The sequence below is a fragment of the Botryllus schlosseri genome, chromosome 6 (genome assembly GCF_051294905.1).
Source record: "Botryllus schlosseri isolate E-star chromosome 6, Bs_hap1, whole genome shotgun sequence".
In the NCBI taxonomy this organism is placed as follows: Eukaryota; Metazoa; Chordata; class Ascidiacea; order Stolidobranchia; family Styelidae; genus Botryllus; species Botryllus schlosseri.
This window is the reverse complement of record NC_137241.1, coordinates 5,878,405-5,902,319: the sequence shown is the minus strand read 5'-3', so window position 1 is coordinate 5,902,319 and position 23,915 is coordinate 5,878,405. Positions and strand designations below refer to the sequence as shown.

The window sequence follows — 23,915 nt, the reverse complement described above, 5'->3', positions numbered from 1 at the left end:
TTCTCAGCCCACGTGATCAGATTAACAGGTAAAGCTGATGGACGCAGTTTATTTTTGTCCTCAAGTGATAATTTTGCGGCATATGCACCGAACCATATAGACTTGGACAACTAGAAACTTTTCAGCTTTTCTAAATTAGATTCGAATTAGAAATAAAGCTACACAATTTTTTCCAAATTAGGTTAGAATTAGAATTAGAGTCACACCATTTTTCCAAATTAGATTGGAATTAGAGCTACACGGATTTTTCTAAATTAGATTAAAATTAGAACTAGAGTTACACAGTTTTTTCCAAATTAGATTAAAATTAGAATTAGACTTACTGAATTCACGAACACTTGGAAATTGAATGAAATATATACACTATAAATCAAGTTCAGCTCACATCAAATTACAGTGCATATCCAATTACCCGTACGCAGGAGAATGGTTAACGTATGACATTGTTGGGATGACTCGAGTCACCATTTTCGTATGACGTGACTTGACTCGAGTCTCTCTGCAAAAACGACTTGACTTGACTCGGCGATTCAAACATGCATATTTGACTCGTGACTCGAAGCAATATTTACGAGTCAATTTCAAGTCATCAAGTAACTTGTGTCGATAAAAATCGCTGTATCTTTCATATGTTCGGATTGTACTTGATACGATGGTGTACCAGTGATAGCCACCAATTTCATTCATTCAATGATTTCCCGTTTTACTGAACCTGCATTGTCCTATCACAATAAATTGACATCAAACGAAGTGATTGGAGCTTACAGCGTACGTTTTCCTTAAAGTAAGAAAGCAATATAATAGGAAAGTATCCATCTCTGTTCTAAAGACTATATGGTCATTGGCGCCCAGTACTCAACTTAAGGCTTAACCAATAAACCTCTTGTAAAATTTAAATTGAATCTGAAGCAACCATCTTCTTTTTCTTGATGTAGTTGAGGGCATGGAAGTGAACAAGCCTGTGTTAACTATCATTTTTTCTTCGCTGCTGTTCTGTTTGTGATCGAAATTGTTCGCAGACTACAAGCTACTATGCCAGCATGGCTATTATTCGTCACAATAACTACTGTGATTGTATAGTGTAATTAGGTAATGCGAAATCGACTTGGCACTGAATTTTCCTACGCGAGAAGGATATTCTTGTTAACTCGCTGCAAAATGCCACGAAGAAAGAGGTATTTTTATGAAAACAATAAACTAGATGAGAACTAAAGTTATAGTATAGAAACATTTCACAAATTAGATTAGAATTAGAATTAGGGCTTGGGAACATTTCACAGATTAGATTAGAATTAGATTACTGGCATTTTGCTCTAATTTAGTGAAATTAGACAACTAGAATCATCTAGTTGTCCAAGTCTGCCAATGCATATGCCGCTGGACAAGGGAGGTGCATATAATGCCTCGTACGGCTTTCTAAGTCTTGCACCATCCCTCCCTGCTATCCCAGTAACATGGAAGAGTGCCAAGCGGGGAACTCGTGCATGGATACCATTGTTACTAATCAGGTCTTTGGTAAAACCCGGCCGGGCCGGGGATCAACCCACGGCCTACCGATCAAAAAGCCGGACGCATGACCATTACGTTATCTTGCGACGTATTCGTACGTCATGACACGGTCGGAGCACTATAGGGAGCAGTGTGAAGGATTTAGCCAAATCGGAACCATTTTTAAGAAACAAGATCTAAGTCGAACTAGGGAATTTGTCGATCTGCCCAGCACTAATATCCAAACCCCAACTATATCTTCGTCTCCAAAAAGAGTATTTCACCTGCTGCAAACAATGTGACCGACGATGCAAGGCTATTAGGATCCATGATTAGCCTAATTTCGAATTTTGTAAGGCAATAGTTCATCACTTCCCACTACGCAGCAAACAGACTCTGTAATAATCAATAGCTAGCATTCACGGGTGTCATCACAGCACGAATTGTCGTCATGAACTGCGATGAAAGCATGAAACAGGATGCATTGATACAACGACCGAAGGAAACGTTGTTTTGGATATAGGCCTACCACTGACTGAGAGCCAGTGTTATCGAGTAAGAACCACGATTGCAGAGGTGGTCAAAGTAGCCAAGAAAGCTACTCAAGTAGAAGTAGAAGTGGCGATGAAAGAATCTACTCAAGGACGAGTAGAAGTACTTCTTCCAGTTTCGACAGAAGAAGCATTCTTTTGCGTCATGGGATGCGAATTATAGTATTGATAGGAGAATGCGATACAAACCCTTCGTTTACTAGAAGACCCCGTCTTAGAGAATATCATGGCATGGCGTCCTACCCCATATTATAAGGCCCCAAGTTTAGGCGGAGAGCAATACGGAGAAGCTGTATCGGATGCGGTTTCAACACTTTGCGCGACTAGTATACGTTAATCTCAAATATTGTGGATCGTAAAATTTATATTTGATTTAGCTTTATTTTTGGAAAATGAAGGCATTACTACACTTTCTTTTATGCTTCAACGTATATGTTCTGCAGACAAAAGAACTGAAAGTAATTAGAAATGAAAGTATGATACTCGGAGTTAAAAGTGAAATCGAAATACCATTTCTGAAAAGCGGAAAATATATTTCATGTCTTTTGTCCATAAAGCTTCACAGCTGATCTGCTAAAACAGGTGTAACGTTAAAAAAAGCTGGATTTTCCGGATTAGCAATACACGTCATGGGCTGTTAGATTACGGTATGATATGTAATTGCTAGATAGCGAAACGGTAGTTTCAATCGTTATGTTGGGTCATATTTACTGTGATGAGATATTGATATGGGCGACAATGCGGTGCGAGCGGAACCAAGCAATCCGGTACCTAAATTATATATTCACTGATACTATTGTGAAACCATATTTGTCACTTCATTACTACTGTGCGCAAAGCGCAACAAAATTTCTGGGCTTTACTTGACTTTTATGAATATTAAATGTTGGTACTTCGTGAAACATCCCGAAATTCCTCAGGCTATTTCGTATTGGGGGATTCAACTACTTCTACTTGACAAACTGAAAATAACGAAAAGTAAGTAGATCACAAAATATTACGAGGTTGAAGTAGAGAAAATCAGATCTACTTGAGTAAGTACCAGAAGTAGGGAAAAATTACTTGAGTACTTCCAAAAAGTAGAAGTACTTCGTTACTGACCACTTCTGCACGATTGTAAAGAGGGTCTCGTGGCTCATCCAACACTGTCCCTCACGTCATCAAAAGTGGAGAAACATTTGCTACCCCACGCGAACGCTATAATGTCACCTCACAGCATAATCCACCATCAAGGTGCTTGGTTGGAAACAATCTCGAAAATCACACGTAGCTGGCTATGGTTCCCAAGCCCTATTGACTTAAAACAAACTCCAACCACGCACAGATATATCTCAATCTTGCCGCAGGTCACAACTGACTTGCAATTCAATTACGATTTCTTTCATTCAGGCGCTACCACTTCATCTTTAATCAACTTAAAGCAGCTATATTCTTATTCCTTGGATCCCACACCTAGACTATATTATTAAAACACACCACAATCTCGGATATAAGACAAGCTGCTTCGAAATAAACTGCTTTTACACGCTCTGCAGGAAGACTGTCTATTGCCGCACCACACCCCGGTACAGACCGCATAATCCTTCCGCCCCAACACTCAAGATCCAAAGCCAAAAACAAAAGATTCCACACCAAGAGATTTACCATTAAACACAGATCAAAAAACAAACCGTGAATCAATTGTACATCATAGCGACAGCATCAATTTCTATCATGCAGAGTCAAATACCAGACAAGTTACACTACGGTCAGCGTATACTTCGCACTGGTCAAGAGACCGATTTTGGCATAGAATTTTTTCAGATTATGTACATAAATGTGGAGTTGGCCGAAAAAGAAACCTGAAAGTCTAATTTTTCAATTTTTTTTACACACAACATTTTAGCTGCAATAGTAAATTCTCAAGATCCCGCTTTTATCTCACGACAGAGCGAAAAACATGTCAGCCAGCAGGCCGACAAATCCGGGATACAAGGGCGAGTGTCTTAAAATGAACATCGTTTTACACACAAAACCACACACGAGGGCACCGTTTTCCAATTACAAATCTCAAATACCGGCAACAAACATCAAACCAAATTTTGAAGAGCTAATTCAACACACAAAAAACAGTTATTCTTGCCCGCCGACGGCTACCGCATTCGGGGCACCTCCGTTAACTTGAGCAGGAGCTTGAGCGGGGGCTTGTCGAGTGGCAGCCGCAACCTTAGCCTGGTGAGCCTGCAACACGGCGACGGCCTCCTCCATCTTCGCCTTGAGCGAGTCGCGGGACTCGAGCATGTGCAGCAGTTCGGAGTTGTCGATCTCCAACAGCATCCCGGTGATCTTCGAAGCCAAGCTCGGATGTTCAGACTCGATGATGGGGTACAAGCGCTCGCCCAACATCTGCTTTTGCTCGTGCGGCGGGGCAGCCGCGAGCGCGCTCGGGGTGAGAGGCTCTTGCCCTTGTACATGGACAGCCGGTTGAGCCGCCTCTGCCTGCTGCTGCGCGTGCTGTGGTTGTCCCACACCAGACGCGATCGACGCCGGATTGCGTACACTCTGGTTGTATTTGAACGCTTGTCTGTTAGGCTGCATGTACATTGGCTGCTGACGTCCTGGGATCATATCGAGACGGTGCGGTTGTTGTTGCATGCCATTTCTAGCCGGGGCGGTCACGGGTCTAATCGGACCGCCTGCATGTGGTTGTCTGATATTCTGCATCGGGAACCCAGAAGGTGCCGCAGCCTGCCATCTCGAAGCCGTACGGATAATCTGCCCGGGCACATATCGGTTACCAGTGCCGGCCAGCGCCGGCATATAATACGGCGCGCCTGATTGAAACGACTGTCCCATCAGCTGGTTAGGATGCGCCACACGCACACCCGATATGTTAGACATTCGGTGCATGTACTGCGTCGCCAAATGCGCTTTACGGTCTTCCTTTCTCTGCGCCAAAGCTACGTACAACGGTTTGGTACCCACGATGCGTCCGTTCATCTCAGTGACAGCTTTCGTCGCTTCATCGGGAGCGCTGAAACACACAAACCCGAATCCTTTCGATCGTTCCCCATCAGTCATGACTTTCGCGCTGGTAATAGTGCCGTAAGCTTGGAAAGCTTCACGCAAAGAATCATCTCTGATGGTGTCATCCAGATTTTTGACATACAAATTCACACCTTGGTACCGCTGAATCTGCTCCTGCTTTTGCCTCTCGTACCGCTGCCTGATTTCAGCCATTCTTTCGGATTTTTTCTGAGCGCGTCCGACGTAGATACACTCTCCTCCGATGTCCTTCCCGTTTAGTTCAGACACGGCTTTTTGAGCGTCTTCATGATTTTCAAAGGCGGCGAAACCGAACCCGCGAGATTTCCCTTCTTGATCTGCCATCACCACGCAGCTTTTGAGCGGGCCGTAGGCCTCGAACATCTCGCGCAGTTTTTCCGTGTCCAGATTCTCTCCGAAATTCTTGATGTACACGTTGGTGAAATTCTTCATGCGTTCCCCGATCTGCTTGTGGCGTTCAGAGCGGGAGATGAACTTTCCGACGTACACCTTTTTATCGTTGAGCAACATGCCGTCCACTTTTTCAATAGCGCGCTGCGCCGCTTCCTCCGTCTCGAAATGCACAAAACCGTACCCTTTCGAGCCGTTCATGTCGCAAGACACTTTGCACGACAAGATATTACCGAACGCGGAGAAAGTATCGTACAGCGCCTTGTTGTCGATGGACTTGTCCAGATTTTTGATGAAAATATTTCCGACACCAGACTTCCTCAGGCCGGGGTCGCGTTGACTCCACATGATTCTGATCGGACGTCCTTTGATCGGGTCGAAGTTCATGGTGTCCAACGCGCGTTCCGCATCCGCCGGTTGTTGAAAGTTGACGTACGCGTAACCGAGAGATCTTCTGGTGATCATGTCGCGGCACACTCGGATCGACAGAACGGGGCCAGCTTGAGAGAACTTCTCGTACAACATGGCTTCGGTAGCGTCGTAATGCAAGTCGCCGACGTACAGGGACGCCATCGGGTATGTGGGTGGTGCAGTGTTGTTCATTTTTTTCTTTTTCGATGATCGGGTGATCAGGTTTTTGTATATAAAATTTTTTTAGTGTTTTGACACTTTTTATATTTTTTTTCTTGGTTTTAGGTTTATAACAAACTAATTGTGTAAAGGCTAACCTATACACAAATGTTTCTGAAAAATAGGACACGTTTTAGTAAGTGTAAGCATACAGACACGCATAGACTGCTGCATCATATATCTCTCAAATCAATATGATGGAAGCAGTATAGATATACGTATAGATAACCAACCTACAGATAGATGCGCATCACGTGATTCACGGTCGAGTGATGCTATACAGTCGCAGATTTGTTTTCGCTTTATAGCATGAACCGGCAACACAATTGCTAGTCCCACAGATGACGACCCGAGCGCTTAAATTTGATAAAATTGATCTTCTTTGAAAGCTACAGTCGCGCTTATTCTGATAATATACATTAAAACAGGGGCGGGCAACTTCTCCAGTCGGCGGGCCGGATATGGGAAAATTACGTACTTGGCGGGCCGGATTGCTGCATCGATACATTATTCGCTCATTTATCCACGTATACAAGGAATAAATCGTATTTAATGTATGTATTTTGACGACAGCAATGTCACTTCAAAGCCATTTCTCGCCGATAATTACGAAGGCAATGTGGATTTGAGAATATAGCTACTGACACTCGTATCTACTCACAGCTGATCAATGAACACACGGTGCAATCCCGAATTAAGATTTCAAGGCGTTCGATAAGCCCGGTACCCCAAATTTACCAAGATATCAATTTTATCAAGGTTGAGTAGGTGACGAGATAGCGTCGTTGTTCAACTGTGTGGCCTAATTATTCTCGATATTGAATTCATGCGGCCCGCGTCCTCCATGAAATTTGAGAAGTGGCCCGCTACCCGTCTTGAGTTATCGACCCCTGGCATAAGCGGTGTCTTACGGAAAGCCTAGAAGTGTACCGTGCAACAAGTCGGCGGTTACGGATTCAAAAATAAGACATATCAGCCTGGTGTGAATGATCATTGTAGTCGACAAACACCATGATTACCACAAACGACATTAGGGTTGAGTACATCGTAAATGCCGATAATGCAAGTCTTCTCGCTTCGACGAACTTACGCGTAAGTTCCACTCTCGCACGCTGCGCAAGTCGCATACACGTATATAATAACATACAGTCACTAAAATTTGACGTAGTAAGCAAGTAGTGGGGAGCTGCGGGCCACATTATCATGTAAGACGGAAAACTGTCCGCGGGCCGGACAAAATCCTTTCGCGGGCCGGATCCGGCCCGCGGGCCGTATGTTGCCCACCCCTGCATCAAAATCTGATCAGGGCAATGGAAACGCCTCGAAATACCCCTTTAAGTCTGGAAATTGGCATTGTTCTGAACAATCGCAACCTCGCGAGGAACATTGTTATGGCAATTGTGCTGCGTCGTTGCGATTGTTTAGAACAATGCCGATTTTCAGACTTTCAAGGCCATTTCGGGGTGTATCCAGTGCCTTGATGAAACTTCAGTGTATATTATCAGAATCAGCGCGACTGTAGCTTTATAATAATATCAACGCTAATAAATTTAAGCGCTCAGGACGCCATCTATGGGATTAGCAATTACGTTACCGTTTCATGCTATGAAGCGACAACAAATCTGCCACTGTAGCATCACTCGACTGTGAATCACGTGATGCGCATCTATCCGTAGGTTAGTCATCTATAATATAAGGGATTCGATTCTGAATTAACTATCAGACTCCGATTCAAGTCGAGCACCAGTCGTTACGGCGTCACAACAGTACGCATGAATGATGAGAGAAGTTACGCACCTTTCAAGTGACTACATAGAAAATACTAACAGTTCGGCGCTTCTTCGATATACGCCCCAGATAGAAACAGTGTTTCACATGTAACCAGCAAGTGTTTCCCATGAACACGATCAAATTTTATAAACGTCAAAATAAATTGTTTTTGCCTGTGGAGAGACGGATATTAGGGTTGGATGTGGGTTAGGCATATCAGGGTTGGGGGTAGGTGGATATTAGGGTTGTGTTAGGGTATTCCGGGGGAAGGGGGTTATTAGGGTTGGAGGTGGGTTTGGGTCAAAGTTGGTGTTAGGGTATCCCAAAATTAGGGTGGGGGATATTATGGTCGGGAGAGTGTGGAATATCGTGTCCCGCACTCCAAACCTATTCTTGGGTTACCCTAACCCTAACACAGCTCTAACCCCAACCCAGCTCTAACCATAACTCTAAACCCATCCCCTAACCCTAATATCCCCCTTCCCAACCCTAATATCCCCATTTCCTAACCCTAACCCAGCTCTAACCCTAACCCCAACCCCATCCCCTAACCCAGCTCTAACCCTAACCCCAACCCCATCCCCTAACCCTAATATCCCCTCCCCTCCAACCCTAATATCCCCCTTTCCCAACCCTAATATCCATCATTCCTCGAACCCTAATATCCCCCCTCTCCAACTCTAATATCCCACTCTACTCAACCCAAAAATCCCCCCTCCCCAGTGCTAATATCCCCCTCTCCTCCAACCATAATATCCCCCTTCCACAACAAAGACAAAAAACAATTTATTTTGACGTTTATAAATTTTTTTGTGTTCATGTGAAACATTTGTCGGTGTCATGGGGAGCACTGTTCCGATCTGGGGCGTATATCGAAGAAGCGCCAACAGTTCAACAATCTACATCACATTACAGAGAATTTGGTATTTTGGTTACATGCACACAGAAATGTCATTGCCAGTAACGGGCGTATATAGCTTTGTACTACGTGTTTCGTTACAACCATAGGCGCTGAACTCTGATTTTCCCTAGGTATGCGAGATCGATGACGTCACAAAGGGACGACGTCATAGTGCGCCAGAATTGGCAAATTAGCCGACTCGCAAGCGTTTAATATCACCTGGCACTTGTATATGGTGACAAAATTACGATATGATTAGGCAGGCCGCTTGCTGAATTGATTGAATCCATTTCAAATTTACCAAGGTGGCAGCAGTTGATTATGGTTAAGAACATGCACCAATGCCGATAATACATCGATCGGATCAGCATCCTTGTGTCATATACTCGACACATCACGCTACCATAAGATTACCAACGCGTGCGACTGTGTAGTCAATTAGCGAGCTCGCAATCTCCGCAACATATTCGCCAACACACGCGCCGACAATTGGGAGATTTCAATCACTCCGCCTCGAGAACAAATGAATACGCATCTTCGGCGACGGCTAATAAGGTTGCAGGAATTATTTTCCCAAATAGAAAGTCTGTTCAGGACTCTATTCATTAGTGACTTTGATTTCATAGGAGTTAGAAGTTTCAATATCAAGAGCCTGCAAGACATTTTCTGATCGTTCTGTTTTAGTATTAGCGTTAGTCAAAATCAATTACGCCGCTGTCTGTTCACGGTCAGTATGTATTTCGATCAATTCCGTCCATGTTCAATGTTCATTGTTCAATGCCTGAGCCAGTCTGACATCACAATCACAGAAGAAGCGATAGTTCCGGCCGGCGCATAAGATATCATGTTCCTTCACAGCAGGAGATGACAATCGCAACATTTCGCGCATATAGAAACTAACATCTTTAGTATCAAGTTCTTGGTCTTGTTGCCTCGCGTTGCGCCTTCTGACCACTCGCGTTTGATCAAATATTCAGGCGCATAGCCGAGTTGTTATGGAGTGTGTTCTATAATGGAATCCGCATCGATTTCAGGTGGTTCAAACCTTTCTCAACTTTTATAACTGAAGCCTTGACTCGCATCTTCTGATGGTTATTGGTTATGTTCAAGTATTAGCGGAAATCAAGTACGCATGTACGCACGAGTCACACATTTTTGCGGACATTCGATGTCAGTAAATTTCGTGATATCAATCTTTAATCACAACCGATAGATAGGAGCCAAAGCATGCTAGGCCGGAGACGCGAGAGTTAGGCCGGCAATGATATATTTCGAACCACGCCGACGCAATTGTGTAGGCCAACGATGTTATCGTGCGCAGGCCAGTGATGGTATAGTGCGCACCGAGCCTATTGCCGATGCGATTCATCAAGCCAGCGCAACTAGACCTGACGGAGACGGGATAAATCAGGCCTGCGACGATTGCGCGCGGTAATCAATGACCTAATTTCGCAATCATCTCAGCGTCGAGATCGCGTTGCGTTACATTGTGCACAAACGATTCTCGCAAATTGGAAAGGCGCTTCCGGCTAATTGGCCGTGGCCACGCGCAACACTGATAAAATACGGACAACTGAATTGTAACTGAAGCCTGATTGGAATCTCGGTACGTTTTGCCTGATATATCAGGGGAGCATTGAAGATTCCTCTGTGAGCACAGGCGATTTTGGTGTGAGACAATCTCGTTACCTGTGAGACACTGACGATTTTGCTGTGAGACTATCTCGACACAGGTGATTCTGCTGAGGGACAATCTCGTTCCCTGTGAGACACCAAGGATTTTCCTGCGAGAAAATCACCATTGCCAATAAGAAATACATAGGCCACCCGCACAATAGTGATTTACTCACAGGAAAATCCTCCCTATCACTTTTTGTCGAGAGTGATCTTCAAGAAAAACTATAGAGAGAATAGCGTGGGTAAGACAAGCAGTGAGCAGTGAGCAAGAGCCTCCCTGTCGGGTGAGCACGGGGCGCCAATTCATGAGGAACATTGTGAGCAGTGAGCAAGGCACCCGGCAAGCCGTCAGGGGAGCACCTGCCACCGATTCCAAACGGGTAAGAAGGACGGAGTTTCGTTAAGCGCCTGAACGTATTGCTGTCGGTTTACTTACGTGTTCAGCAGCATTACGAAACGCTTATTTCTAAATCGATCAATTCACCACCCAGTCAGTAACAGACCAAACCGAATTCTGGGTATGCCGCATACCCAAAATAATTCCTAGGTATGCGCGGCATACCTAGCATACCTGAGTTCAGCGCCTATGGTTACAACCATCGAGGTTCACAGCTTTCCACAGTGAAAATTAGCATCAAAAACTGTATAATTCTCGTTGACATATTAATTCTCAGTGTCAAGAGTATCATTTTAGCACTCAAACAAAATTGTCTGTCACTATTTGATTGGAATCGTAAGATTCAATACCACGCGATTCCAATTATTAGTACATGTGCGCTGACCAGTTTATATGATTAACGATTTGGAAACACTATCAAAGCGACTTTCGAAGGAAATTCAAAGAGTTTTCAAGTGTGGTCATGTAACCAGAGTTTCGACGGGTCAAGCTAGAAATATTTTCAGCTTTTCCGAATGAGATCAGAATTATAGCCGTTTTTTTCTTCGAATTAGGCTAGATCGCTAGAATTATTGATTTATTATCATAGCCAGTTTCTTTTAAAAACTAGATCAGAATCAGAATTGTAATTACCGTTTTTTAGATTTCGAAAGTTATAGGAGTGCCCGAGACGAAGATGTATAGTATGTATGTTGGTCACGCCTGTAAGTATGGTATTCACATGCTTTCCAGTGATACACGCCATTGCGCAAAATTACAAGAAGCTACCTGGTACTATGCTAACTAGTCGTTGATAGAACCACAAAATCTCTTCCTTTTCAAATGTAAGTGAAACATTAAGGTTCAATTATTACAATTATAATACGAAACTCACCAGTCCCGAGCAAATTCCCCCCGATCAACGGAGATCAAACTTCACCAAACAAGACCAGAAACTGACAAGCCAACTCATAAATAGGACCGCGCTTTGTGATCCCATCATCTCGAAGCGTGATTGACGTCACTTCCCGACAAGTCACTGTTGATCGTTTTCCTCTGAACAGCGTGCTCGCAGTAAATTACTCATGATGCCGTGTTTTCATCGTCTCATTTTGCGTAGAAATTGAGATAAATTACAACAAGGTATTATCATTGTCAAGAAAGACAAGAATATCTTCAATAAATATTCTCTAGAAAATTAACAGTTTTGAGGGTATCCGGTATGATATCCGGATAATATATCATGGAGCACTGAAGCACTTGAAGCACTGAAGCACTAAGCACTCGTTTACATTATTTTAAACGGTTGTATATTATATAAACATGATTTCATGTTGAGATAAATAATGATACTTTATAAATATTGCCCAGTCGAGTGGAAGTACGTTTGTTCAACTGGAATCATAAAAATAGCAATTCAGTATCGGTATTCTATCAGCTTATTAATAATTTCATCGTCTCAAAACACCACACGACTGCGATACAGTTATAGATTACTAACCTACGGATGGATACGGAACTCACGTAAATCCCGTCGTTACGCTTGGGCAAGCAGTGTCTCTTACTGAGGAGCAATCAAAAAGCAGCATATATTGGTAGTGCTAGCTGGCAACCCGACCGCTGAAAGGTAATAAAGCTGACGGCGCTGACCTTAATCAAAAGCTATAACTCCAGCGCGTGATCTAATCACCATATCAAATAACAAGAAAACGCAACGCACTATGTATAAAGCATATGATGAACAAAGAAAATGGAACATTATTTCGCCTGAAATCAGACGGTAGTCGAACAGTATGTCCAATGTCCATGTAATCATCCTCATCATCATCATCATCATTGGTTTATTAGCAATTTTATCAGTTCAATACACCACAAATTGCGATACAATGAAAAGATAGGAAGGTGTCGAAGCGACTTGGAGTAGTCTATGGAATCAGACACCCGCAACATCGAATTTTGCAAGTTGACGATGAACTATATCGCTTCGAAGTATCAAAAGTTATGCACAAATATTTTTCCAATAGCTTGCCACATGTGTTTGATGACTTTTTCATACCTGCTAAATATGTCCACTCCCATTACACGAGATCCTCATCAAAGAGAAATATCTACTTGCCCCCACCCAATAACAACCTAACTGAGAGATCTATCGACTACTTATGACCTAACATCTGGAATCAATTAGGCTACCACAAGATATCCGTGAATTGCCTTATAATAGATTCATAAAAGACCTACTTGATAATCTCTTGTCGTTATATTAACACTGTTGTCCTATCTTGCCCAGACATTGCTTCATTGATCATTTGCTACCATCGTTTACTTTTCATTTTTTTTATTTTCCTCTTTAAACCAACATTTTTTACAGCCTGACTGTATAGAGTCAAGTATACCTGTTTGATGCTGGTGTGATCAGACTAGTTGACCTTACGGTCGTATCGATCATTCTTGTCTGTTACCGAATACTGTGCATGCATTTTTTCTGTATCACCATCGTTACCGCCTGTTTTTCATATATTTTGGTTGGATGCAAATAAAGACTCTCTCCCTTTCCCGCCCACATCGGCCTAGGCGATGTAAAGAGGAGTCATGCACACTGAATGAAAAGTAAAGAAGATACTATAGGAAAAAAGCAAGCAACAAGAAATGGGGTGACATGTCATGGAAGGCGAGATCGATAGGTCAGTCGTGGTTAGGGTTACCATACGTCCTCTTTTAAGATTTGTCCTCTTTTTGTCTTTTTTGAAAGTGTCCTCGGAGGACGCCCTTTTGTCCTCTTTTTTGAGATTTTGTCCTCTTTTTTGAAAATTTAGGTCAGATTTAGAGCAAATTGCGATTGATATGCCGTAAATTTAGCACACAACTGACGCTCCGGCGGGTATTTCGGAGTGAAAGACAGTTATTTTAGCTCTGGGCGGAAAGATGACCTTTTTCCAGTCATCCACCTAGCAATGCGGGAAGGAAAACGGTATTTTGAGCTCTGAGCGGAAAAGATGACCTTTTTTTAGTCAACCGATCACAAAGTGGGAAAAAATTCACCGGTATTTCTGAAAAAGTGTCCTCTTTTTAGATATCCAAAATATGGTAAGCCTAGTCGTGGTCCGATAATCTTGAGGATGGACTAGTATGTCCTGTCCACTTTCAAGACGAAATGCAAGCATGTTTCGTCGAATGAAACACCGTGCGCTTGAGATTGACTATAACCACGATCTGACATACTGATTTCGCGCATCGACACATGTCAATTCATTTTACTTGCTCGTCCATGTTTAGTCAATGACTTCTTTCCCTCGGTATCAATAGTGCCTGTAAGTAGGCTACAACACACGCGCATCCTTGTCGTGCAAGTATCATATGATAGACGCGAATGATCATCGCACTATAATAGGCTTACCATATTTTGGAAATCTGAAAAGAGGACAATTTTTCAGAAACTTCAGACTTGCAAAACCGGAGAAGAATTCTCAAAAACCGGTGAATTTTTCCCACATTGCCAGGTGAAAAAAAGGTCTTCTTTTCGCTCAGAGCTAAAATCAACGTTTTTCACTCCGAAATACCCGCCGGAGCGTCACTTCTGTGCTAATTTGCGGCATATCGCTCGCAATTTGCTCTAAATATGACCTAAAATTTCAAAAAAGACGAGAAAATCTCAAAAAAGAGGACCAAAGGGCGTCCTCCGAGGACACTTTCAAAAAAGTCAAAAAAGAGGACAAATCCTCTTAAAAGAGGACGTATGGTAAGCCTACACAATAAAATATGCTGGACCTAATGTATGAAACAGTATCTCGCCGGCTATCCGTCAGTCTCGGAGCATGTACATTATTCAGTGTTCACATTCCAGTCGAAATACAAGCAATTTCTACTTAAGAATAGCCTACTATAGTCACCCCTCTACTTTACCGGAGCACGACCTGACATGTCGATCTTGTCTACCGTCACATGCCACTTCAATTTGTCGCTTGTCCTTTTCTATCAACTTCTTATACTTTTCATTCAGTGTGCTCTGTGCATGCCTATTTACAACGCCTATAGGCCCAGGTGGCAATGTTACCACTAATTCTTCACGAGTCTGAGCACACTCACCAACTCACTGCGCGGTCCCTTGGACAACAGTGCGATCGACTAAAATAAGGTCAACACTTCGGATTTTTTGTGCGCGGAGACCGTGTCAGCACTGCGCAACTGCGCACGTACGCAGCTTAGAGGGAACATTGCCAGGTAAGTGTCTGATCTCAAAGATCTCTATCGACCACGACGAATCCCAAGTAGGGAATTCAAATTAGTACTACTATGAAGTCACGAAGTTTCAATTGTGGCGTAACAATTTATTGACATGTATGGCTATGGAGTTAAAATGGAAAATATAAGGATAACATATGGCTCTTCAGACGTAAAAGGTTCCCGACCACTGCTATATAGATACTACTCTCCACCCACATGATCGGAGTTAGCGTAAGAGCTGGTGGAGGATGATGAGTTCGAAAATACAGGGAGCGTAATTGCACATCGAGTCATGTTAATGTCCTAGTGATCAGATTGTTTATCAGCCATATGCCAACGCTCACCACGGAGCTCTATAAACACCTCACATCCAGTGGTTTCCAACCTTTTATGGTCGCCCCTCCATCTTCAATTTGAAAATGTTCCGTGGCCCAGATCAAAATTGGACGAGCTGATTGCTAAAAGAGGTCAGCACCTTTGCCTATAGACTTACTCACGGGCTATTTTTGAAGCTGACTACGTTCAACATATTCGCGAAGCCCAGAATAAAGGCAAATAAACCCCCCGTTTGGAACCACTATGTTTGAATGAAGCATTTAAACGGCCTGAACGATCTCTAGGAATATACCGTTCTCCTATAATTGCGTTTACAATTAGGCTTGAAGGTTACTTTTATATATATTTTATTGCAGATTTTGCGAGGGTGGTATAGTCTCCATATAAAAATGAATAATTGTGATGGTAAATCGCGCGCAGCGTGAAGTAAAATATCATGCATTAGCATAGATATTCCCAAAAAATATTGTTTTTATGCTGCACGAAAAAAAATTGCGCCTACGTCCAAGTCTTCAAAATTCCGGACATTTGGCATATTTTCGAAATTCCTCCCAGACGCTAGTTTGAACAGTGAAATTCCGGGCATGTCACGGGAAATTCCGGACGTATGGCAACCCTAAACTAGTTGATTCTACTCCTTTCTATCTCTTCAATGGATTACGATTTTAGTGTTGTCTTGGAATCGATAAAAAGATGAATGTGGTGCGAGGAAGTTTGCATAGTTGGTTAATCCAGCGCCATCGGTACGATTCTGCGGTTCGAGTAGGCCTGTCGGATTTAGCACTGGGATTCACCAAAAAGGATCGGGGGTTTACATGGACTCTTCGTCCCCCGACGGCATCTTTACAATAGGGTTGCCATATGTCCAGCTCCTTCAGAAAGATTTGTCCTCCTGTTTCGGGAAATGGAAAATATCATTCGAAGATGCCAAAATGACCTCCTTTTTTGCCAATTCGTCCTCATGAATAGCTTTTATAGCGAGGCCAATGGACAGGCACAACTAAAAAACGCAATAAATTACGCGAAATCTGAATTATGGACGTTGAAGCGGGTCTTTTAGGAGTCGAACAGTAAAAATTTCATTTCTCATTTTTTTAGTCAACATAACATTATTAGCGCGGATGTTTCCGGAGTCGAGTGGAAAAATGACCATTTTTATTTCGAGTAAAAATTTCAAATTGCCCGCTATATATAGTCCGATATTCTAACTCATGTGATTTGTAAAAAGTGTCCTCTTTTCCGTATCTCAAAATATATCTTGACCTAAATTTTTACAATCATACCCTCCATCAACTCTACCGGGGAATCTTATCACATGGTCTGAGAAAGGATAAATTTCGATAGGTGGGCTAGCCGTGCCAAAAGTTTAACTATATTCCGTAGCGTATTTTTTCTCGATGGACAACACGGGACTATATTGTTAACGCAAGCAAAGTCGATGAGTTATATTTAGGATATGAGAAAATAAGGGTTAATTTACAAAAAAAAGTAATATTTATTCATTATTCAAAATATTGCGAAACATGAAACGTTCTCAACTCATTTAAATCCCATTAACCCAACACTCTTAGGGAAAAGACTGTGTATTCGCATCCAAAGGGCCGAACTGGGTGGCGCACGAAAGCAGAAACTAACTCAGAATCATACCGCGATCATTAATCTTACATGCGTTCGTGCATAGCTGCATTCCTTCCTGCGTTCCGGCGTGCATGGATCAAATTGCTGTTATTGATTTTTACCGCGGTATAAATCTGAATTATAGGTTCTGTTTTCGTGTGTCATGGGTGTATATTTCCACCCTTAAAACAGGGGTGGTACAGGCGTGGATATACACATGCACTCTTTTCGCTAGGATTGCAGGCCCTTTTTATGGAGACGTCAAAATCTATACTTGAGATATTACAAAGCTGGTCTTGGTTCCGAAATGCATGTGTGTAGCTTGGCATTTAGCCTTGTTGTTTTGAGAGCTCCGCTGGCAGAATGCCCCGGAATCCGCGCTCACTCGGCCTCAGCCAGTCGACGAGTGTCTGCACTCATCTGCAGTTCACTGCGATTTTCTCATAATGCCGATTAAAAATGTATCTTTAAACACGGCGATCTGCTAACCACAAACTTAAAATGACAGGTTTCCCTCAGCCTCAATTAAACATATATTTACTTAAATGTCCGCCTTAACCCTCCAGACACCTATTTGATTTTTTAACGCGCCTGTTCATGGTTTTCGGGTGACCACAACTCACGTGAGTGACTTGTTTTACGGATTAGGGATTGGAAACATATGACATGACAATTCAAAGCACAGTCTTAGTAATTCACGATGTAACAATTGTAATATACAAGTTTTCAACTATCTGGAAACCGTTACGTTTGACTTTAATTGTTACGGCATACTTTGCTATATTTGCATTATTTTTAATCAAGATTATACTACCTATGCGTGTGCTACGTAATCACTGAACACTGAACAGTGAACACGTTGGCGTAATCTACAGGCTTAACGCATTTCCGATTCAGTTTAGACAGCCTATGGTTGTAGTTCATACATCAGTATTTAAAAATAGGTTTTATATTCTAAGTTCCGGGATACCTTTCGGGCCAGTTAGAATCTCGTCGTGGGCCGTATTTGCCCCGTGGGCCACACTATGCCCGCAGGTCTGGCTTAATTTGAAGCAAGTTGAGCAGAGCCAGGATAAAGAGTTTTCAAGGTGTTGGATACACGAATAGGAATATTCGAACCCAAAAAGTTTTCACAAAGTAGTAAAACACGGAGCATGAAATAATACGACCGCGTTGCGGAAAGCATGACCACCGGCCAGCTGTCGGACCATTTGTTTGCTTTTGTTAGTTCCGTCGTTATCATTGTGATAGGCTGGTTGTCATTACTACCTTAATGAGAATCGTCATAGAATTACCTATTCGTTACGATTTGGTGATTTATTCTGCAATGAACGTTAGCGACGCTAATTGAAGTCCACATTTGATAGAACATACGTACTATACATCATGGCGTATAGTTTTGTCGTCTTGGTGCGTTTGAAAGGAATACGATATCACATTATGTCAAAGACAAACTTTCAAAGCTATATATGTAAAAATATGGAACATAAATGCATCATTTGGTACAGGCACCTATTACAATGGAACATAATTAAGTTTGACAATATGCATCTTAGTGATACCTAAAAAGACGCGAATACAATTGTTCAGCATTCAGGTGAAGTGGTTACGAGGTATACAGGTGATCGGGATTAGGAATAATTTCAATGAGCTGTATAATCTTACTGAGCTAAACTGGAATTGTGATGCGATACGAATCCAAGAAAATCCGGCTCACGTTCGAGCATCACGGAATGGCTTCATAGAATATGACCAATGACCATGTCGATCCCAACGGCTATACACAACTATAGATTTATTAACCTAGGGTCGGTTAGTTTCTGCCGCTGGTCTGTATATAAACTTAATTCCGACGATCCCTAATGTATCCATCCATTCTGGATCCAGCGACGGATTTCAACAACACGTTTCGCCGAGTCTTTTGAAATACAACGTGAATATATCGATATCATAGTTGGATCAAAATTGATTCTAACGTCCGATAATCTGCTCATCCACGACTAGAACTGGGCAGTGCCCCAGTGGGTACAGTGATTCGAGAACTAGAATCCGAGTCAAGTATTTATTGTAATGATTCGAGTCGAGTTGTGTATACAGAAATTATTCGATTGCCTCTCCAGGAGGTGCTTTGTTATTATTATATTACGGCCCGCGACGGGATTTTGAGCCGCCCGCAGAGAATTTCTACCTTGAAAGTGAAATTCTAATCTGAAAAGATTGACAAATTTTATGCGTCACAGAATGAAGCCATGTTTTTCAGCCTGTGAAATATGGTCATGAAACTATACTTGTGATGTTCGGGTCTATATACATATACATTTGCGAGCTAACATTTTGACCATGAACATTAACAGGACAAGCCTGCGTTTCAATCTAACTGATGTTCACGTGCAGTCTTTACTAAGGGATTCTTATACATCCGACATGCAGCCAGAGTTCTAACAACTTGTTGACAACTTTGATCGACTACAGATGTCCGATCGACTTCAGTAGCTATTGAAGTAGGCTATATCACGTTAACCCAATTACTCTATATATTTTTGGATCTCTATGTTTTAAACTTAAAGTTTAATTTAAATACGATTTATTCCTAGTATGTGATTGAATACGGGATTAAAGTATCGATTCCGTAATCTGGCACGCCAAGTACTTCATTTTCGCATATCAGGCCCACCGACCGCAGAAGTTGCCCGTCCCTGTTATAAAATGATATTTTGGACCACGTCTTATCGAACACTTGGCGGTATATGGTACGCTGGCATGGATGCGCGACATTCGGTTTTTGATTACGACCCCTGTAGCGCCGATGATTACCGGCACTATGTAAAGTTTACATCGCCACATTTTATCTCGCGTTTTTGCTTCCTTTGTGTGAATGTTTGATCGGGTGGGACGTCAAGTTCTACGAAATACACATTCCTTTTTAAATTTGAGAATGATATCTCATCGGTCGCACTTTATTTAGGGTTCACTTGCAGTGGTGCAATTCCTATAGTGTTTTTACACTGGGTTTAGTGTATCTTGACTTGACCTAGTGTTCTGGAGTATTTTTTTTATCAAAATTCGGCAAATCTAGTGTTTTGTCAGGAAAAATACATTCAAATGAAGATTGTTATATTGATGTGCTTTACATAATATATACTTCAAGGAATATTAATTATGATCTGTCTACACTTGCTCATTTAGCACAAGAACAAATCCCATACGTTAATTACCTTGCTGTCGCTCATCATTTCTATCACTGGCATAGTGAAAATACGAGCCTGAGACCAGTTTTTTTTATATCCCAAACGCGGACCGATGACAGAATCGAATATGATAACTTGCCCAGATTGCATGGGCCAATGCATGAATGATTGCGTACTCTGTGTAGCCCTGTGCTACACACTCAGTTAATATCCCTGGGTGTTGCCACGGATGTAAATGTCTTTAAGGGTACAATATTTGAATTGGAAAAATGCTGTGACGTCATTACGCTAAAGTCTAATTTTGCATTGACATTCTTGCTTGCCTATAGTGATTTGGTTTCGATGTTTTTAATTTATTAAAATGTCTCTGTGTATAGCTTTCTTTGATCCTTTGACTGTTGAAAAGCTGGAAAACCACTCATTGATATATCAATGTATGACGCTCCACCAATTTTTATATCCCTCAATCGGATTGGATCGAATGCCATGGATATTATTTCTATTCGCGAGAGTCTGTTTCAGTTTATTAGAGTCGAACAATTTGAATTTATTATGGGGGAAAGATATAGTGATCAATATTGTCTGATATGAAAAGATCGCAGAAAACGTGATGAATTTGTCATTTGTTAAGTCTTCATGTAACTTCAATGGTGTTACTGAATGCACCCCCCTCATACTTTATGCTTTATGCAATTGGTTTACCCTGAATTTAAAAACGAGTGCACTTTTTGTCGATCTAGTGCTTTTTAGTTGGCAAATTTAGTGTTTTTTCACGAACCTCGAGTCGCAACACCGGTCACATGTGACTGGTATATCTCACTGGACTTTACTCGGTCGTTTTTGTCACTACGACATTTCTCTCCGCGGTCATACCAATTGATCGAGTGGTGCTGCACACTAGCGGAAGGGAGTGTATAGATACACACGAAAGCTGATCGTATCTCAGAATTACACCGCGGTATAAATCAAACACAACATTTTAATCCATATGAAGCTTCACAAATTATAGAACATAAGCACAGATGGAGTACGATGTGACGTTGGCATGTAATATTTATAGAAATGCTGTACAGTACACCATGAATCAATCACAACCGCCTCGTCCGGAAAGTAACCAATATAACTCACCAAGCGACTGAATAAATACACAGAAAGAACAACGTCGATTGATAATGATGATTGGTTCAAACCTTCCAATAATTAAATTGAAACGCAGAGACGAGAAAATGCTGTTCAATCGCTAACAAATCCGGTGAAATATTCGATGGATATCAATGGGTGAGGCGGTTTCTGAATTCTGAGGTAATAGCTACTGTGTACCACCTTCTGTGTGTGTGTGTATATACACACAGGTTCGTTAATAGTGTTTTGAAATGTAAAGGAGTGATTTCAAAACATGCTATAAAACTATTTCTAGTTGTTGTTGTTTGTGACTGATAATCATGGTGATTGTCGACTATACCATGGTAATTTACACCAGACCAATATTCCTCAGTTTTGATTCGGTAACTGCCGACTTGTAGCACGGCTCACTTCTATAGTTGTCGTTTTCGGGGTGATGTATAGGCAGAATACTCAGTTCAAAACAAATACGCGCGGGGTTCTGGGATTCGTTCACTGCATGTCCGATTGTCCTTATCTAATCCACGTCCAGCTTGACTGCTCAAATCAGTAATCGCATTCCATAACATGAAACGTAAAAAATACATTTTCATAGCAAATACCCGAGTTCCTATCTTTAATGTTATTTTGTTGATTTGACGATAAGGAAGGAGCGATTTTTTTACTATCGTCAGAGGGGGCACGTTTCAAAATGTTTCAGAGGTACTGATCTAGAAGAAAGCTTTTAATGTAGTTATCGGAGAATCGTGATAAGGTTATACCCGCGTTTTGTTTATATTAGTAAAGCCGAAATGACTCCTAAACGGTATGTAAAATGCTTATATTCGCCACTGACCGTGCATTGCGATTACTCATCGGAGTAACAAAATATATCTTTCCTTGGTGGTTTATGTTGACTTTGGAATCGTAAACGTCTTCGCACGTGAAGCTTTGCACTGTTCACTGAGCAGTGAGCGCTGAGCACTTTGTCACGAATGCACATTGCACAATGTACATTCACAGTAGTGCCTAAGATTCAAGACGTCAAAAGAGTTTTACTAATTTTCCGCTGCGTGAGTAGCGTATATGATCATCCATTCATTTAATCGGGAGGATTATTTAAAAATAACGCATATCTCCCAGCAGTCTAACCAGCGCTAAGCAAATTATAAGCCTCGACATTTACCGCTCAAATCGCTTGGCAAGTTAAGTAACTTATACGGCAGCTTAAGCTGCTCTTGACGAAAGACACGACCTTATTATGGACTGTAGTTCCACCAAGAACCGTTGCTTTATGGGGATTGGAACTATACTATTTTGCTCCGCGTAAATATACATTAGAAATTAAAACAACCATCGTCGGTTTAAATCAGCGGCGGCTCATTGATGTGGTGACTTTACTCTGAACTTACGCCGTAAATAACTAATGGTAGTGAACTTTGGCCTCTCGTAGATTTGAAGCGACGATACAGCCGATGACAGCTATCATGAGCGAAAGGTTTCTCACGACTCTTACCTCCGCGGATAAAGCCGGTGATATTCTGCATTGTGGTGGCGGCGAAATGATATCATGCCCGTGAAACAGGCTATCGAAAATTCGGTACGCCTGGTAGCGTTTGATAACAGCCAAACAACGCGCGACAATGTATAAAGCCATTCAGTGCAGGCCTTTGAAGGCCGTAAATAGCAAGGTTCTTATTGCAGTGTAAGATGGATTCCACACGTAACTGAAGGAATGTACATTGTGCAGCACGTGATTTTGTGTATGTTACGCTTGATACCCGATTTTATTGTCAAATATTATAAAAAACACCAAGTACAGCCGGAGGAGCCGAACCACAAATGCTAAATCAAATGTCAATTATGTTCTAGAATCGCCCAGTTACAACAGCCAGAAAAAAGGAACTGATTCTCGTTCGAGCAGCAGTCGGGCAGGCTTTCAATATATCTGACTTAGCAAAACGTTTTTATATCATACGAGCTAGTTCTATTTGTTATTGCATGGAAATGGATAGCGCAAATTAGGTTCAGACAGGTTGGAGGCGAATATTGCAGTGGCACCTTATTAATCTCGTTCATGGACGGGCGATCCTGAAGCCGCGACTCGACGCACAGAACAAGACAACACTTACTGCGGGATGGGCATGGCTGTACTGTACATTGTACAATGTACAGTACAGTACAAGTGTGCATTGTGCATTGTGCAGTACATTGTGCGATGTGCATTGACCAATATTTTTGATGATCGTTACGCCGATATATAAGGCGCTTAGATAGAGGCTTGGTGCATGCTTTCTGTCGCTCAATCTTTGGAAAACATCCGCGTCCAGTAAATTAAATTATTTTCCAATTATACTTCTTGTCCTTGCGCTGCGGACATATTAGTTGGGATCAGTTTTGCTGACTATTTATCAAGACGAATGATATTTACCCCTCCTGTGAGTAAATCAAATATATTAGACTTGGAGACTTTCGATCTTTCTTGACACCAGCTCCATCCTAATATGTACGATAAGTTAGAGTACATTTAATATAATATACCATATTTCATGTAAGTTTGTCCAGGACTCCCTCCAATAGGTGCAGAAGTTGTTAAGTAGTAGTAGTATAGAAGTTGTAATTGC

The 23,915-nt window shown here is 41.9% G+C and overlaps 1 protein-coding gene across 1 annotated transcript; it reads right to left on the bottom strand.

Moving 5' to 3' along the window:
* Nucleotides 1–3,663: 3,663 nt before the first annotated feature.
* On the bottom strand, nucleotides 3,664–6,245 carry LOC145440566 (polyadenylate-binding protein 1-like). The gene has a single exon (XM_080318206.1). The coding sequence runs from the start codon at nucleotides 6,075–6,077 to the stop codon at nucleotides 4,152–4,154; it is 1,926 nt and encodes a 641-aa protein (XP_080174332.1). The 5' UTR covers nucleotides 6,078–6,245; the 3' UTR covers nucleotides 3,664–4,151.
* Nucleotides 6,246–23,915: the final 17,670 nt, after the last annotated feature.

What these genes read in the sequence shown, in the direction of transcription:
- LOC145440566 (XM_080318206.1), bottom strand. Translation starts at nt 6,077, where the DNA reads ATGAACAACACTGCACCACCCACATACCCGATGGCGTCCCTGTACGTC.